Here is a 17,254-nt window from a genome sequence, read left to right on the forward strand (position 1 = left end):
CTTTAATTCATTCTTTTTGAGAAATATATCAAGCTGTCTAGTTAAATGTTAATTAATAAATATCTTCTAACAATTCCTCGCCCAGCAAACACGGTATATATATAAAATGTTATGTATATATGTAAGTAATGAAGCATATGTTACATGTAACGTATATGTTAGTTGTAATTTCCCACTCATAAATGTAACATTTTTAATATAACATATATTATACATTGTAGGTATATTGTCATTATATCCCAGATAGCACTGACTTATCGATACATGAATGTGCTATTTGGTATATAATTACAATATAACTACAATGTAATATATATGTTATATTAAAAATGTTACATTTATGAATGGGAAATTACAACTATAACATATACGTTACATGTAACATGCTTGATTACTTACATATTTGCTGGGTCCATATATAAAAAATAAAATAATATAATACATTTTCACAGAAAAGGATAACAAATAGATAAATATTGATGTAAATATTACCTGCTTAAATTACTATCAAAGTAATATATATATATATATATATATATATATATGTATATATATATATATACCTTCATTGACGACTTAATAATTTTTCCACTGTTCCATATATATATATACTGCAAAGCACGTATACGCATACGTACGACAAATATTTGTTTGGCTGGCGGAAAGGCGAGACAATTTTTGGATCCAATATGTATTTCGTGTACAACCTGTGACGGATTAAAAAATATGTAAATTAAAGTTATGATAATATTTTTATAATATAGCATATATATATGTATATATATATATATATATATATATATATATATATATATATTACACATTTACACATTTATATTATTAACATAATGTATGAAGGAGAGGAAACACAACATAAGTATAATTATATGGGAAAATTATCATTTTGTTGGAAATATCTTCCACTAGTGACATAGATAATTCTCCGAGTTCATGTACTGAAAATATATCAAAATTTGAAGATTGAAATGGTTCAGAAATAAAACTTGTTATATTAATAAATTTTTTTCCAATTAAGTAGTACTTATTATCTTTTATAGCAAAATTTTCTATTAACATAATACTCTTATCTTTTAAATAACAGCAATTATCTCCAAAACGTGTACCAAACGACACATTATTTATAATCAATTTTTTAAATTGAGCAGAAAAATGTGTTATAGGTAAAGGACCTTCATGATGTTCTAGTACCATTTGCAATTTTATTTTTTTTTGACAGTTTAGTTATCAATATATTTTGTGACTCATGAATACGCTTTACAAGTTGTGCTAATGGATAATGAGATTTTCTAACTAATCGTTTTAGATATTGCATGTAATTTTCAAAAGGAAATGCACTGTAAAGATCTAAAGGTCCAAAAACTTTGCAATCATCAACAACATGAATTAATCCATGTACATTGTGTGAAGTGTATTCTGCTCCATAAATGACTTTAAATTGTTTCACAAAAAATATTAATAATAAACATGCTTATTCTAAATACTTTGTATATAAATTAGCATTAATTAAAATTCTAACAGCAATATGTAAAGATATAAAATGTAAGTATTTGTCAGATGAAAGGATATTTTTTAAAACAACTGGACCACAATACAATAAAAAAAATCTAAATTCAGTTGCTTTCCAGCGTGCAACTTCATTTAAAGACCGGGTTTTTCTTACAAAATCAGGAGGAATACAAGATTTTATTTCAATGAGATAACTTGAAATAGATTGTATGTTGGTTTTTGATAATCTATGTGAAATAGGTCCAAAGAGCCATATATTTATTAGTTTTTTTACTACGCCAAGGCATACTAAATGCATGTATTCAAGAGGGAAACTTTTTACCATGTTAATCGAAGGTATTGTTTCTAAAATTGATGTTCCTGTATGATGTTCAGATTGAACTCTATTACAGAAATTTTCATCCGTTCTTTCAAAATAATTTATTTCAGGATAACACACTCTGGCTTTTATATTAATATTTTCCTCTTTGCATACATTTAGTACATGCAAAAAATCCAGTGTGACCTTTGCAAGAAGTAATGAGTGATTTTGCTGGAGCATCACATATAAATGCTTTAATTGCAAATGGTATAGCATGATTATTATAAATAAAACCATCTTCCGATAACTTTATAGCTTCATCTGTAAAATCTTGTAAAAACAAATTAACATCATTAGGTTTTTCATAACCATGATAGATACCTATCACAGATATATATTGTGGATATTCAGATATTGAGCATAATATTGGATATATCTGACTACTGGAACTTTTGCTTAAAGGCAAACCATCAATATTAATAAACAAATTAATTTTTTCTGGCTGTTTTTCTAACAAATTAATTAAATTTTGAACTGCAAATTGAATTTCCATGTGTACATAAGTGCCTGAACCTACAGATTTGTAGGGTACATGTCGAGGAGTACAAAGTAAAGTTCTGGGATCTTGAGGCAAAGAAATATTTGTTTCTAATTTTAATAAATTTAATAAACTTCGTAAGGAGTTATGTGAAATATTATATGATATTGCCCATGATCGTAAATTATTAATAAAATTATTACTTTGATTATGTAAATTTTGATTTTCTATATTTTGTTGTGATATTGGAGTATCATTTTTAATAACATTATCAGAGCTATCAGAAGATAAGCTATATAAGTCATGTAAAACATTAAAGCAATCTGTATTAAAACAGTCCTCTGTTTTATAAGTACTATTACATTGGAAATCTGTATTTTTTGTAATTAAAACATCATTTATACAATCATATTTAGAATTATTACAATTCTCCTGTGATAATGTAAAACATGTTGCGCTTTCTCTTTTAACATTTCTATAAAAAGTCGCTTTACTACGACGTTTCATTATATTTGTTCTTGGAAAAATTAATGTGGGATTCTTAATGATAAATTAATTGTTAAAAGAGCTTGTAAGAAATCAAAGGTTAGAAAATCTATCACTGTAACAAATAATACAACGTGAGGAAATGATAATAATATTTATTGTTTTTAATAACAATTAATATTTACTTACCTTCTCAATAAGAGCTTCTTTTTCTGTACAAGCTTACACACTTTTTATTTATCGTACACTATATACTATGAACGGACTCAACGGACTGTATGTACTTAATAATAAAAGCGGAAAAGAGATAATGAATAATTGCTCCTTCTTCTGTAATTTCTGAACGCCATCTACATCTTAAATACATTTGAATATTCTGTGAACATTTATGGAATATAAACAATATATTCTTATAGCTGATTTTAACATGTTCTAAGTAGATTTATAGATTATTCTTTATAAACAAGGATATTCTATAGAGATGTATAGATGATTTCTTTGAGAATATTCTCAAAAAAATATTTTTGATGCTACATAGAATATTCATGCAATATTGTGTGTTATCTGGGAATAAAACTTAAATTAATCTAAAATTATAAAAATAAACTCGAAAGTTAAAACAAATGAGAAAGCAAACGTTTCAATCCAATTTTTCGGATCTTCTTCAGCGCAGTACAAAAAGCAAAATTAAAATCACCAAAGTCTAAATATTTTTAACGTATAAACGTCTAATAAACATATTTAAACGCGGTTACATCAGTAAACGAAATAAAACGTCGTAAGATTAACATTAATATGACTCTCACTGAGCCATCATATTTACGTTACTGTGAGAAGCGATCCTCTCTAGTTTTCTGACTACGAGGTTGGCAGGTGTTAAAATATAAAATATTAATCGCATCCTATTAATCAAAATAATTTTCTCATTACACCTCACTATTTATAATATCCAAAATCAAGTGCGTTATAAAACAATAATCTAACACATGGTATAAAAAATGCTAATAAAAACTTACATATATTTATGATGTGACAATATTTTAATTGTAACAGTAACAAAAGTGACGCTAGTGTAATCCTCATGTCAGTAGAACGGCTCAGAGGAAACTGAAGCTCAGTTGGAAACGAAAAGTGACAAACAATTATAATCATTTTGTATTTGTTATTTAATCTTAGAGTTTAGGTAGTCTCTCTATAGCTTCGATATAAATATCAGATAGATTTTCAGTATTAGTCTGTAGAGTGAGACTATTATTTTGTCTTTTTATGTATATCATTTCTGATACTGATCTTTTTCCGTAATATATTTCTTTATCTGAAATATTAATGTTCTCCCAATCAAATTCATGATTAAAATTAACGCGGTGGTCCGTTATTACTGATTTAGTATTAATATTTCTAACTATGTGTTTATTATGTTCAGAAATTCTTGTGGTCAGTCTTCTACTAGTCTGGCCCACGTAAGAAGCGTCGTAGTTTGAACAATTAATTTTGTAAACTAATGAATACAGACTTTAGCCGCACGTGTAAGAATAAGATTTTTATTTTCTTTTAAGAAATTTTTAGTAATGTGATTTAATTGTAAAAGCGTATTATTTGCTTCATTCGTAGGATAAGAATAAGTCAAAATAGATTTTATCACATTACTTGTTCGATTTCTTATAATTGTACGTTCTCTAACCGGTAATTTTCTAATATTATTTTCAATGTTCTTAACAAACTCAATCGTTAAATTAGTTCTGTTGTCAAAAAGTAAACTAAAATTACTCCCCAACTGTAAAAAACTTAGGATATCGTCCGGAATATTAATTGAAGATTTGTTGATAAACCATTTATCTTTCAACTGTTTTAAATCTTGACATGTATGATTGAAAGAAGCAGGATCTATTCTAACGTCCGTTATTTTATCCAAGGTGTTCCGCGTTACTTCGTTATGTACTCGTATATATTTATTTAATTTATTAAAATTAAAAAAAAATAATTTAAAATTTATGTTCCTAATAATATTTCTAAATTGTTCCGTCAAACCGGGTAAAAACGGTATAGTGAAAAAAGACGTTTTTTCACTATTATTATTATTATTATTGTTGTTACCGTTAATTGTGGTATTTTTTAATTTTTTAAATAAAATTACTAGACGTTGGTTAATAGTATTAAAGATCAAGTCAAGCGGATAACAATTTTCTAAAAGTATGTTGACAACGGTAACGAGATTCTTATAATGAAATCGTGGATGTGACAATAAAATTGTTCTATCCACTAGTATACAAATTGTTCTATCCACTAGTATACAAAACACTGTATGTGTTATCGTCTATTAATCTATTATCCAACCAAGATTTTAATAAATTAGCGACCCTCGTGCTCAGTGACTTCAGCGGAGTCCTATTAAGTGATCTAAACGTAGAATCGTCTTTCAATAAAAAATTCATTTTCTCAACATAGTCTGTCCGGTCCATCAGTACAGTAACCTGGCCTTTATCAGCTTTAGTTGCAAAAATATTTTTGTTAGATTTCAAAAATTTTGAGCAATCGGAGTATCTATTACAAATGTAATTATCGATGTAACCTACATGTTTTTGTTTACTCAAAAACTTGTGTACCGAACTCGCTATCGAAAATCTCAAATTATCCAGGTTGTCACTGGGAAACTTTCTATGATTAACTTCAATATTCTTTATGTTTTCTAATGCAGAGATTTTCCTATCATCTTTATTACTTCTACAAATGGGTACGCCAAACTTATCACCCAAACTGAGAAACCTCATCACCGAATCCGGAACGCGACAATTGCTGATATTCACAATCCATTTGCTGTAATCTATTTTTATCAATGGATTCCGAACCCCATAATACTTGAGATAAATGTATTCAAATTTGCTTCTTAGACGCCACTTCTCACTATTATTATATTTATGAATGATATGCCCATTGTGATCAAAAAAGCCAACGACAAACTCAAAAGGTAAATTATCAAATAATCGCTTTTTGATATGATTCAAATTGACACGTAACGCACGTAATTTACAATTAATATCTTTAATCTCTAAGTTTAATAACGCAATTTTGCTACGATGCTGGAGACGTAGCCATTTAAGTGTAACATTTCTGCTGTGAAAAATAGTTGATTTACTTGCTGTATTGTTGTTGTTAATATGCGAAGGTAGAATATCCATCCGTCTGCACCGGAGTAAAAATATAAGTTGTTGATAAGATTTACATATGTTCTTCTTCGTCTTGATCCAAGATTTAAGCATCAACGACATTTGCAAACTAAATTTCTCCGTCACGTAATTAAAATATCCTCTTTGTAAAACCACCATAGTAAGGTCACGGTGTGATAAAATAAATAATAATCCTTAAGGTTGCCAGTAATAATTAATAAAAAACCACTCCTCAACGTTTAAAGTCGACCAGACTGGCGATAATTTATTATAAATAATTATTTGAAATACAACGTTTCGGCTGTCATTGCAGCCCTTTTCAAGTACATCTATAAAAAGTTCAATCAAAATAATTATAATTTAATACACTTATTCGCAACAAATAATTATACATTTAAAAACAAAAATGTGTTACATACCAAATTTAAAACAGTAAATCAACTTCTATGCAAACAACCGACAATGTTAACGCTTGTTTTGATGAACAATGCAAGACTGACAGAAGTAAGCACATAATAAATAGATGTTAACTGTTCGCAAGAATCTTAGTCACTAAGCGTTAAGAAAATAGAGACGAAACTAAATGTGTCTTTCGTAATTTAAATCGTCATAATAAAGTCAAATAAATAAAAATAAATATGTGGATATAAAAATAAAAATAAAAGTAAAAATAAAAACGACTTAAATAACGTCAAGAACACGATCATAAATCCCACTAAAATTCTCCGTATCTTTCTGTAAATTAATACTTTTTCCTGGTTTTTTTTATGTAAAACATTTCTGCAATTTCTCTTTTTCTTGTTTGTTTTTCTTCATGCAGAATCACCGGAGAATCCCAACGGAACTCATGATCGTTGCAAGTCCGATGCAAACTAACGACAGAATGCAATGTCTTGACCTTTTTTTATGTTATTTCTATGTTCTTTAATGCGCGTTTCTAAATGTCTCTTTGTCTGTCCAATATAAGCCGAATCGCAATTCGCACATTCAATTTTATAAACCACATCAGTTCTTTTTAAGTTTTCGATCCCATCTTTACCTCTTTTTATCAATGTGTCCAATTTTTTTGGGACAGTATATAAAGCATCAATTCCACTTTTATTAATGCAACGCGTAATATTCTCGCTCAGATCTTTAATATAAGGTAACACAATGCAATTTCGCGTATCAAATTTATTTCGATTGAACGAGTTAAGATTACCGCCAAATTTAATCGCTCGAAGTCTTTTATTAATGTTTTTGTTTATAATTGTTAACGGGTAACAATTATTAATAAGAATTCTTTTGATTAAATTAATATTTTCTTCATGAAAAATAGGGTCAGCGAGTAAAATAGCCCTATCAACTAGGCTTGTAATCACGCTGATTTTATATCTCATAGGATGATTTGACAGAAAATTAATATAGCGGCCTGAATACGTAGGCTTGCGGTACCAATTGGTCGTTAATTAATCTACCACCAATACGTATAACGTTCGTATCTAAAAAACTCAGAGAACAATTTTTCTCTAGTTCGAACGTAAACTTAAGTCGAGTGTGGAAACCATTGAACACACTAAGCATATCCTCAATTTTTCTCTTTGGAATAATTGAAAAAATATCATCGACGTAACTAAAATAACAATAGGGTTCGAAATCCAATTGACGCAAACAATATGATTCCAAATCGTCCATAACAATGTCAGAAAGAATCGGAGACAATGGAGACCCCATCGGAGAACCGAAAACCTGTTCGTAAAATTTTCCGTCAAAAACGAAACTCGTTGAGCGCATAACCGTGTCAATGGCGTGTAAAAACTGCGCAAGGCTAAACGAAGTAAATTGTATGATAATTACATTTGTAATAGATACTCCGATTGCTCAAAATTTTTGAAATCTAACAAAAATATTTTTGCAACTAAAGCTGATAAAGGCCAGGTTACTGTACTGATGGACCGGACAGACTATGTTGAGAAAATGAATTCTTTATTGAAAGACGATTCTACGTATAGATCACTTAATAGGACTCCGCTGAAGTCACTGAGCACGAGGGTCGCTAATTTATTAAAATCTTGGTTGGATAATAGATTAATAGACGATAACACATACAGACAATTGAGGTGTACGAATGGTAATTTGCCTCGTGCTTATGGTTTACCAAAGATTCATAAGGTAGGTTACTCTCTCCGCGTCATAATTTCAACTGTAGGAAGTCCTATTTACAACATAGCATCTTTTTTGAGTGAGATACTACAAAATGCAGTCAATAAACCTCGATCTCATGTCAAGGATAGTTGGTCCTTTGTGGAGATTATTAAAGACAGAAACATCGACGACAGCCAGGTTATGATTTCGTTGGACGTGACTTCACTTTTTACTAACACCCCGTGGGAACTAATTAAAATAGCAATAGAAAACCGATGGGATGACATTTCACAATTTACTTCGTTTAGCCTTGCGCAGTTTTTACACGCCATTGACACGGTTATGCGCTCAACGAGTTTCGTTTTTGACGGAAAATTTTACGAACAGGTTTTCGGTTCTCCGATGGGGTCTCCATTGTCTCCGATTCTTTCTGACATTGTTATGGACGATTTGGAATCATATTGTTTGCGTCAATTGGATTTCGAACCCTATTGTTATTTTAGGTACGTCGATGATATTTTTTCAATTATTCCGAAGGGAAAAATTGAGGATATGCTTAGTGTGTTCAATGGTTTCCACACTCGACTTAAGTTTACGTTCGAACTAGAGAAAAATTGTTCTCTGAGTTTTTTAGATACGAACGTTATACGTATTGGTGGTAGATTAATTAACGACCAATTGGTACGCAAGCCTACGTATTCAGGCCGCTATATTAATTTTCTGTCAAATCGTCCTATGAGATATAAAATCAGCGTGATTACAAGCCTAGTTGATAGGGCTATTTTACTCGCAGACCCTATTTTTCATGAAGAATATATTAATTTAATCAAAAGAATTCTTATTAATAATTGTTACCCGTTAACAATTATAAACAAAAACATTAATAAAAGACTTCGAGCGATTAAATTTGGCGGTAATCTTAACTCGCCCAATCGAAATAAATTTGATACGCGAAATTGCATTGTGTTACCTTATATTAAAGATCTGAGCGAGAATATTACGCGTTGCATTAATAAAAGTGGAATTGATGCTTTATATACTGTCCCAAAAAAATTGGACACATTGATAAAAAGAGGTAAAGATGGGATCGAGAACTTAAAAAGAACTGATGTGGTTTATAAAATTGAATGTGCGAATTGCGATTCGGCTTATATTGGACAGACAAAGAGACATTTAGAAACGCGCATTAAAGAACATAGAAATAACATAAAAAAAGGACAAGACATTGCATTCTGTCGTTAGTTTGCATCGGACTTGCAACGATCATGAGTTCTGTTGGGATTCTCCGGTGATTCTGCATGAAGAAAAACAAACAAAAAAAAGAGAAATTGCAGAAATGTTTTACATAAAAAAAACAAGGAAAAAGTATTAATTTACAGAAAGATACGGAGAATTTTAGTGGGATTTATGATCGTGTTCTTGACGTTATTTAAGTCGTTTTTATTTTTACTTTTATTTTTATTTTTATATCCACATATTTATTTTTATTTATTTGACTTTATTATGACGATTTAAATTACAAAAGACACATTTAGTTTCGTCTCTATTTTCTTAACGCTTAGTGACTAAGATTCTTGCGAACAGTTAACATCTATTTATTATGTGCTTACTTCTGTCAGTCTTGCATTGTTCATCAAAACAAGCGTTAACATTGTCGGTTGTTTGCATAGAAGTTGATTTACTGTTTTAAATTTGGTATGTAACACATTTTTGTTTTTAAATGTATAATTATTTGTTGCGAATAAGTGTATTAAATTATAATTATTTTGATTGAACTTTTTATAGATGTACTTGAAAAGGGCTGCAATGACAGCCGAAACGTTGTATTTCAAATAATTATTTATAATAAATTATCGCCAGTCTGGTCGACTTTAAACGTTGAGGAGTGGTTTTTTATTGTATCTTTCATTTTCTTTTAAAAAATGAGTATATAGCGGACCACTTTGTCTATTAAAAAATTCGTCGCAAACGTGAATCGGAATGTTATTATAAAAATCTATTGAAAGTCTATAAATTTGATTTTGAGCCGTTCTAGTAGACATATATACATCTCTAAGTTCTATTCTTACCCACACAGCAAAATTGATCCCGGGATCATCTTAATATTGTCCAATTTCTGTCTCGGCAGGACAAGACGTCTTATGACTGTCCATAAGAGCTATCAGTAAGACTTTGATCTACTCAAGATTAATATAGGATGATTTGAGGATGTCCTGTTATTACAGTGCATAGACGAGCAAAGCGCACTCTCTATAAGACATCCCATAGATATCTCCATCGACAAATTCGGAAGTAAAATCATATCTTATAGACGTCTTGTTACTCCTTTCTTTTCACATATTTTTCAGACGTCTTATGGCTGTCCATAAGAGAAACCAATAAGACTTCGATCTATCCAAGGTTAATGTAGGATGATTTGAGGATATCCTGTCATAACAGTGCATAGACGAGCAAAGCGCACTCTCTATAAGAGATCCCATAGATATCTCCATCGACAATTTCGGAAGTAAAATCATATCTTATTGACGTCTCGTTACTCCTTTTTTTCAGATATTTTTTTCGACGTCTTATGGCTGTCCATAAGAGATACCAGTAATACTTTAATCTATCTAAGGTTAATGTAAAATGATTTGAGGATATTCTGTCATAACAATGCATAGACGAGTAAAGCGCATTCTTTAAAAAGCGTCCCATAGATGTACCAATCGACAAATTCAAAAGCAAAATCATCTCTCTTAGACGTCTCGTTACTTTTTCCCTTTCACATATTTTTTAGACGTCTTATAGCTGTCCATAAGAGATACCAGTAAGACTTTGATCTATTCAACGTTAATATAAGACAACTTATGATTTAAGAATATTCTGTCATAATAGTGCATAGACGATCAAATCGCTTTCTATAAGATATTTTATAGATATATTAATGAACAAGTTTGAAAAGAAAATTATATTTTAAGGAGGTTCTACAATGCGTTGCCAATGTTCAGTTGCCAGTTGCAATAGCCGCGAAACCTAATTATGGACGTCGACTTAACTTGATGCTAATTAAATCATACGATAAAGTCATAAGACGTCTAAGAAATATGTGAACAAGAAAAAGTAAGAGTATCATTACATACGACATAACTTGCGCTGACCAATCGCATCGTATCATTTTAATATAAGCGGAAAGTAATATTTAAATGAGACGATGTGATTAAATTGGTCGGCGCAAGTTACGCTTACGCAAATTACGCCGCATGTGACGGCACCCTAACGAGACGTTTATGAAAGATAATATTGCTTTCAAATTTGTCCATTAATATATCTATAAAATATATTAAGTTATTTTTACAATGGCAGTAAGCGGTATAGAGTAATAAGTAAGAAATAAGTAAGAATCATATATCTTATTACTTCTTATATTCCTTACCTGTATTGCTTATATTGTTATTGTAAAATGGGCTTATTATAGAAAGTGCGATTTGATCGCCTATGCATTTTTGACAAGATATTCTCAATGACAAGATACTCATCATCCTGTATTAACTTTTGGGCAGATCAAGGTGTCTTATTGATATATCTTGTAGACAGCCATAAGACGTCTAAACCATATAATAAGTATTAAATATAATATTTTATAATATTTTATAAAAGAAACATTTTTAGTAATATCATCTTTTTGACTCGACTCAGTTATCGAATTTAAATCCTTGTCCTCTCACCTCTCACCTGTTTTAGTAGTTATACTAGGCCGGTTCTAACCCGGGTCCTCTGAGGGGAGTGCGGGGCGGGGGGGGGTTTCGGGGGCGAGGGGGTATGACGTCACGCGGGCGGGGGGTCTTATCAGCAGATAAGCTTATCTATGTTTATAAACAAAAGATAAACAATATCTATTACAAAGGGTTGCCGACAATCAGGAGGGGGGGGTTGCGTTTCTTCTCCTCATACGTTTATGTTTATAAACAAAAGATAAACATTCCATCAATATCTATTACAAAGGGCTGCCGACAATCAGGGGGGGGGGGGTTGCGTTTCTTCTCCTCATACGTTTATGTTTATAAACAAAAGATAAATCCATCAATATCTATTACAAAGGGCTGCCGACAATCAGGTGAAGGGGGGGGGGGGTTGCGTTTCTTCTCCTCATACGTTATCTGTATATTTCTAAGAAATATAATCAAATTTTAAGAAGGGCCACCGCTTGGCATGCGCCGACAATCAGTTCTCTGAAAATCTAAGATAATCAAATTTTAAGAAGGGTCACCGCTTGGCATACGCCGACAATCAAGGGGGTTGATACATGATCTATACGTATATTTCTAAGAAATATTAGCGGGTAAAGTTTCAGGGCGAACAAGTTGCTGCCTGCAACCTCACCGCTTGCGGCCTGCGACATGTTTTTGCATGGGATTGTATATCACCCTCGCGGTACCTCCCCAATAAGCGGCGGTTCTTTATTGTTTATCTTAGGAAAAAATACCAGCGCCGATAACCAGCGGCTGCAGGAATTTATAAACAAAACAAGCGCCGAAAATTTACGTCATCTAAATTTTTCTCGTTCGTACGTTGACGAACAAAGAGTTGATTGGGATATATAACGAGGACCGATGCCGCTGCCGGGCCATAGTACCACTGGCGAGCGCACGCTCTTTTCATTCAAGATGTTTGTAATACTATCAAGTGCTTCCGACATTCTCAGTTTAAGTGCCGAACAGTTACAATATATTCCGAAGATTGTTTTACTGCAAAAGTGTGGATATTTCGTAGAGCATTTGTGGGACAAACTTCCAGAGCATATCAAGACGGATCCGGAGGTTCAGACATATCGTCGCTGCCTCGAACATTACAATCGGCCGTGGATGCGAACGCATATTGACGGTCCAGCACCGATGATCAGGGATTGCAGCGAATGTCAGCGAAAATAGGCTGAGGTTAAAAGTGTGAAAAAGTGTGATTTATAATATTGTATTATATATTTAAATTAATAATTGTTATATTTTTAAATTAATAATTATTATGTTCACAGATGAACCATACGTTCCAATAATGGTTCCAGAGATGTTCGATTGGGACGCATTTTTAAGAGGCGACGACGAGGCCGACCTGCTCGATTGGGGTCTGGTGCAGCTTTTCACTCTACCAGACCTGTACGATGTTAGGCCTCAGCCTACACCGCCGTCACGCCGTCGCCGTCACCGCCGCCGTCACCGCCGCAATCACCGCCGCAATCACCGTCGCAATCACCGTCGCAATCATCGTCGCCACCCCAATCGTTCATAATATAAATTATTTTATTTTTTTATTTTTCATTTATATCCTTATTTTTATATTTTTATATTTTTATATTTTTTAATTTTGTATTTTACATATATTATTTTTTATTTTTATATTTACACACACACAGTAGAGAGGGTTTGGAGTCAATAAATACCGCGGAAGTGACGAACCGTGGGGTCCTTATCTCTTCTGTAACACATGCACAAATACACACACACACACACACACAAATGTAAATTTACACATATTTTATAGATTAAAAAAAATATTATTATCAAATGAGTGTATTTATTTTAGATTAAAATGTCCTTACCTCTTGTTCCCTTTTAAATATTAGGAAAATATAAAGAAATTATTAAAAATTATTTTAAAAGCTCTCTCTTTTTCTCTCTCTCGCGTACGTCTCTCGCTGCAGCCCGTCTTCTTTCTCTCTCTCGCGTCTTAATTCGCCGTCTCTCTCTCGCCGCAGGCCCGAGCCGAATCTCTCTCGCCGCGAGCCGTCGAATCTCTCTCTCTCGCCGCCACATCCGATCTCTCTCTCGCGCGCTGTCTCTTTCTTTTCTAGTGATTGCTCTCTCGCAAAGTATGTAACGGGTGGCGCGCAAATAAAGTACACCATGATATACATATAAGTATTTATTCGTCTTATATTTAATACATAATTATATATAAAGTTTTATTACATATTAAAAACTAAAGCCACCAGCTCGCAATCGACAAGTTGGTGCATGTCAAAGGCGTTGCTAGCGCGTATCGCATTCGGCAATTCTCTCGCATTCGTTACAGTGGATGCAATATTGGAGAATTGCGTATGTTTGATATCAACCGTTGCGATGAGCCTCGTCAATCGATCGAACATTATTTCGATGCATGAATCGAGCTCGAACATACGACGTAACGTCGATTCGACCATCATCATGCGCACGTCCGCCGATTCGAGACTTATGAGCTTGGTGTCGTTTATCTTGTGAAAACGTACTGTTAGCGGCCCGACACTTATGAAGTTATACACATCGTTGCTGGGAGAGTCATTGTTCAGATAATTGTGAATAGCGTGATGTTGCTCGTAGAGTCCTTTCCACGTTTCGAGAGATAGTATTAGCTGTTTTCCCCGATGATCTCCTATGGCGATCTCCACGTAACTCGGCGGATCTACTCTGATGCCGATTTCGAGGAATTTGAATTCCGTGGCCGTCAATGCGTATCGTCTTCCTAGTATACGAACTGCACGAGACTCCAGCGAAACGCTGTAAAATTAGGAAAAAGAAATTAAAACTAAATTAGGAAAAAAGAAATTATAACTCATAAAAAAATAGAAAAATAGAAAAATATAAAATATATAAAATAGAAAAAGTTATACTTACTCGTCGCATTTCTTCTCGCACGTTTCATCACGTCTCGGCATGTAGTAATTCATGCTGCTGCTTCTTTGAACCGAGGGTATTAAAAAGTGAACCGTCAGTTAGAACGGTCGGCAAAAGACTGATTGTATAATAAGGTACTAATAATCGAGTAACGGTCATTTTTAAAATATTAGGAGAAGGGGATTCCTAGAAATATATATCTGGAGGGGGAATAAAGAGAAATATTTAAAAGTAGTGGGGATAAAAAATTAAATATTAGGAAAAAGGAATTCTTAGAAATATATATCTGGAGGGGAACAAAAAGAAATATTTAAAATATTAGGAGAAGGGGTAAAACAAATTTTTAGAAATATATATATCTGGTGAGGGAGAGAAATAACAAAGAAAATAGTATGTAAATAATATGTTTATTCAAAAAACGGATGATCGTCGGATCCAAGCCTGGATTTTGCGGCCGACCACCAATTAAATAATTTAAATACATTTTGTAACGCGCAATTTTTTACATGTTTATTACACCGTAGAGTATATGTGGGATCTAACTTATTTAATGCAGGTACATCTTCATATATGGCATCCAAGGTCTCAATGGTAAAACCGCTGCTCGCATCGTCCATTATTTCGGCCAGCCATTCTCGCTTTTCGAGTCCTTTTACATACACGAGAGAGGACTCTTCATCGTCTTCTTGCTCATTTATGCCAACGATAGCTGCCGTAATCAAGCGTTGAGCCATGCCGTATGGAACATTTCTATCCTCCCATTGTAAGCTGTGATGATGTTGAGTTAGCCACGAGGCCTGACGCCTTTCCGACTTTATAAGCACGTTCCATGGCACAGGGCATGCGAAGAAATAGTGCGACAGGATATATCCTCTTCTCAGGATTGCCGCTTCCTTCACGATAAATCGCTTGTTTAGGATAAATCCTTGCAGGTCGACAAACGTTGGTGCGGACATGATCTCTTCAATGTGAGTCAGTTAAGAGGTATTACTTCACTAACATCAGACATCTCACATCATCTTGATTATGTATCCTCCTCCCCCTCTTTCACACGCGTATTTGTATAAACATTTTTTAGGTGATTTTGCGCACAACGTTGGTCAACGGGTTGTACTGGATCACGCGATCGTGCATGATGAGGCAGTACGCAGTGGTATTATTAGGTATATTCTCCTTACACTCAAATTTCAATCTCACATCCACCGTTGCGCTCTTGACCGATTCGTTTTGTCGAGAACAATCGATAATCACAAACGGACCGTTTTGTAAAAATCGTGTGATGGTGAGGCTCGGCTCGAGATACTCGTATCCGTAATAATTTTTGCAGAAACGCGCATACGTGTCATACAGAATCGACCATCTGTTTCTATCGAAATCCAGATTCATATCGTCGTACGGATAACATTCCGAGTTCAGATAGAGTTTCACGTTGGTTAATTTACAGTTGTCGAATCGACTCGTATCCTCGGACATGACATTTTTACGCCCTGTCTGCAGAGCAAAAATTACATATCGCGGCTTCTCCAGTTGAGTCGCGGTCTTAATGGCCCACAAATGCTTGGTCGTACGCTGCAATAGCGGAAATTCGTATAGATCCCACGAGCGGAAACCCATGCTGAGGTAACGTCCGCTTTCCAGAGCGCGCAGCATCGACAGCTTCTTAATCTCGCTCAACAACACGTGTGGCATTCGCCATTGTATCTTGAATATGTTGATCACAGGCTCCAGTGCAGAATCTCCATACAGGCAATTATTGTCGTTGCGCGCTCGTATTAGGATCAACTCATGACGCGCATTAATAACAACGCGTTTGTAATCCTCGCAAAATCCCAGCAACATGTGCAGAGGCACACAAAAATTAAAGTATCCATTCACAGTAATCGGGCTATCCCAGCCAGCATTTCGCATAATCACGCTTCTATCGGATGACATTGTTACATAGTTTTTCAGCAGACTTGTTATTCCCACATTCCTGTTGCGATCAATCTCCACACCATCGAGCTCATAGCGAATTTCGTCAAACATGAATGCGACGCAATTATTTCCCAGCATCACATTGGATCCCTCAACTGGATGAGTTATCCGCAGTTCACCCTCGATGTAGAGGAAACTCTCATACGGCAATGTATATAAATCCTGTTGTTGTATGGGTATTCTTATCTCGTCGCTGTATCCAAATGTTGTGTTGGCAAACGGGTTGTATGTGTGAGTCTCAATCTTGACGATGCGATCATCAAAGACTGGCTCTTCCTCGATGTTGAGAATCTCAGTCATTGTTCAGATGGCGCGCACCGCAAATCCCAAAGATTGTAAAAACGCAACGTTTGACGAGGTGAGTCTCTTCTTCGTAGTTGATTTGATATTAGCGAATGATGTTGCTGCTGGTCTGATTGTGTTCTTCGTGTCTTTATTCAACACGAGCATCCCGTCGCACGAGGGTGGCCCGCCGTCGTACGTGCAATCTAATTGTTATCTCTTCACCTCGAAAATC

The 17,254-nt window shown here is 33.7% G+C and overlaps 1 protein-coding gene and 1 pseudogene across 1 annotated transcript; both read right to left on the minus strand.

Moving 5' to 3' along the window:
* Positions 1 to 840: 840 nt before the first annotated feature.
* On the minus strand, positions 841 to 2,105 carry LOC146722220 (uncharacterized; annotated as a pseudogene).
* An 11,944-nt stretch (positions 2,106 to 14,049) lies between these two features.
* LOC146722221 (uncharacterized) lies at positions 14,050 to 14,819 on the minus strand. The gene is made up of 2 exons (XM_085485165.1): positions 14,764 to 14,819; positions 14,050 to 14,646 (listed from the first exon to the last, which is right to left on the minus strand). The coding sequence occupies exons 1-2, from the start codon at positions 14,814 to 14,816 to the stop codon at positions 14,079 to 14,081; spliced, it is 621 nt and encodes a 206-aa protein (XP_085341291.1). The 5' UTR covers positions 14,817 to 14,819; the 3' UTR covers positions 14,050 to 14,078.
* Positions 14,820 to 17,254: the final 2,435 nt, after the last annotated feature.

The sequence above is a fragment of the Nylanderia fulva genome, unplaced genomic scaffold, assembly GCF_048542155.1.
Source record: "Nylanderia fulva isolate GAGA-0341 unplaced genomic scaffold, ASM4854215v1 Scaffold347, whole genome shotgun sequence".
Taxonomy (NCBI): Eukaryota; Metazoa; Arthropoda; class Insecta; order Hymenoptera; family Formicidae; genus Nylanderia; species Nylanderia fulva.

Excerpts from the sequence above, each read along its gene's own strand:
- LOC146722221 (XM_085485165.1), bottom strand. The coding sequence starts at position 14,816 with ATGAATTACTACATGCCGAGACGTGATGAAACGTGCGAGAAGAAATGC. Across the intron at positions 14,647-14,763 it reads TGCGAGAAGAAATGCGACGA|CGTTTCGCTGGAGTCTCGTG; the intron begins GTAAGTATAACT and ends CTAATTTTACAG.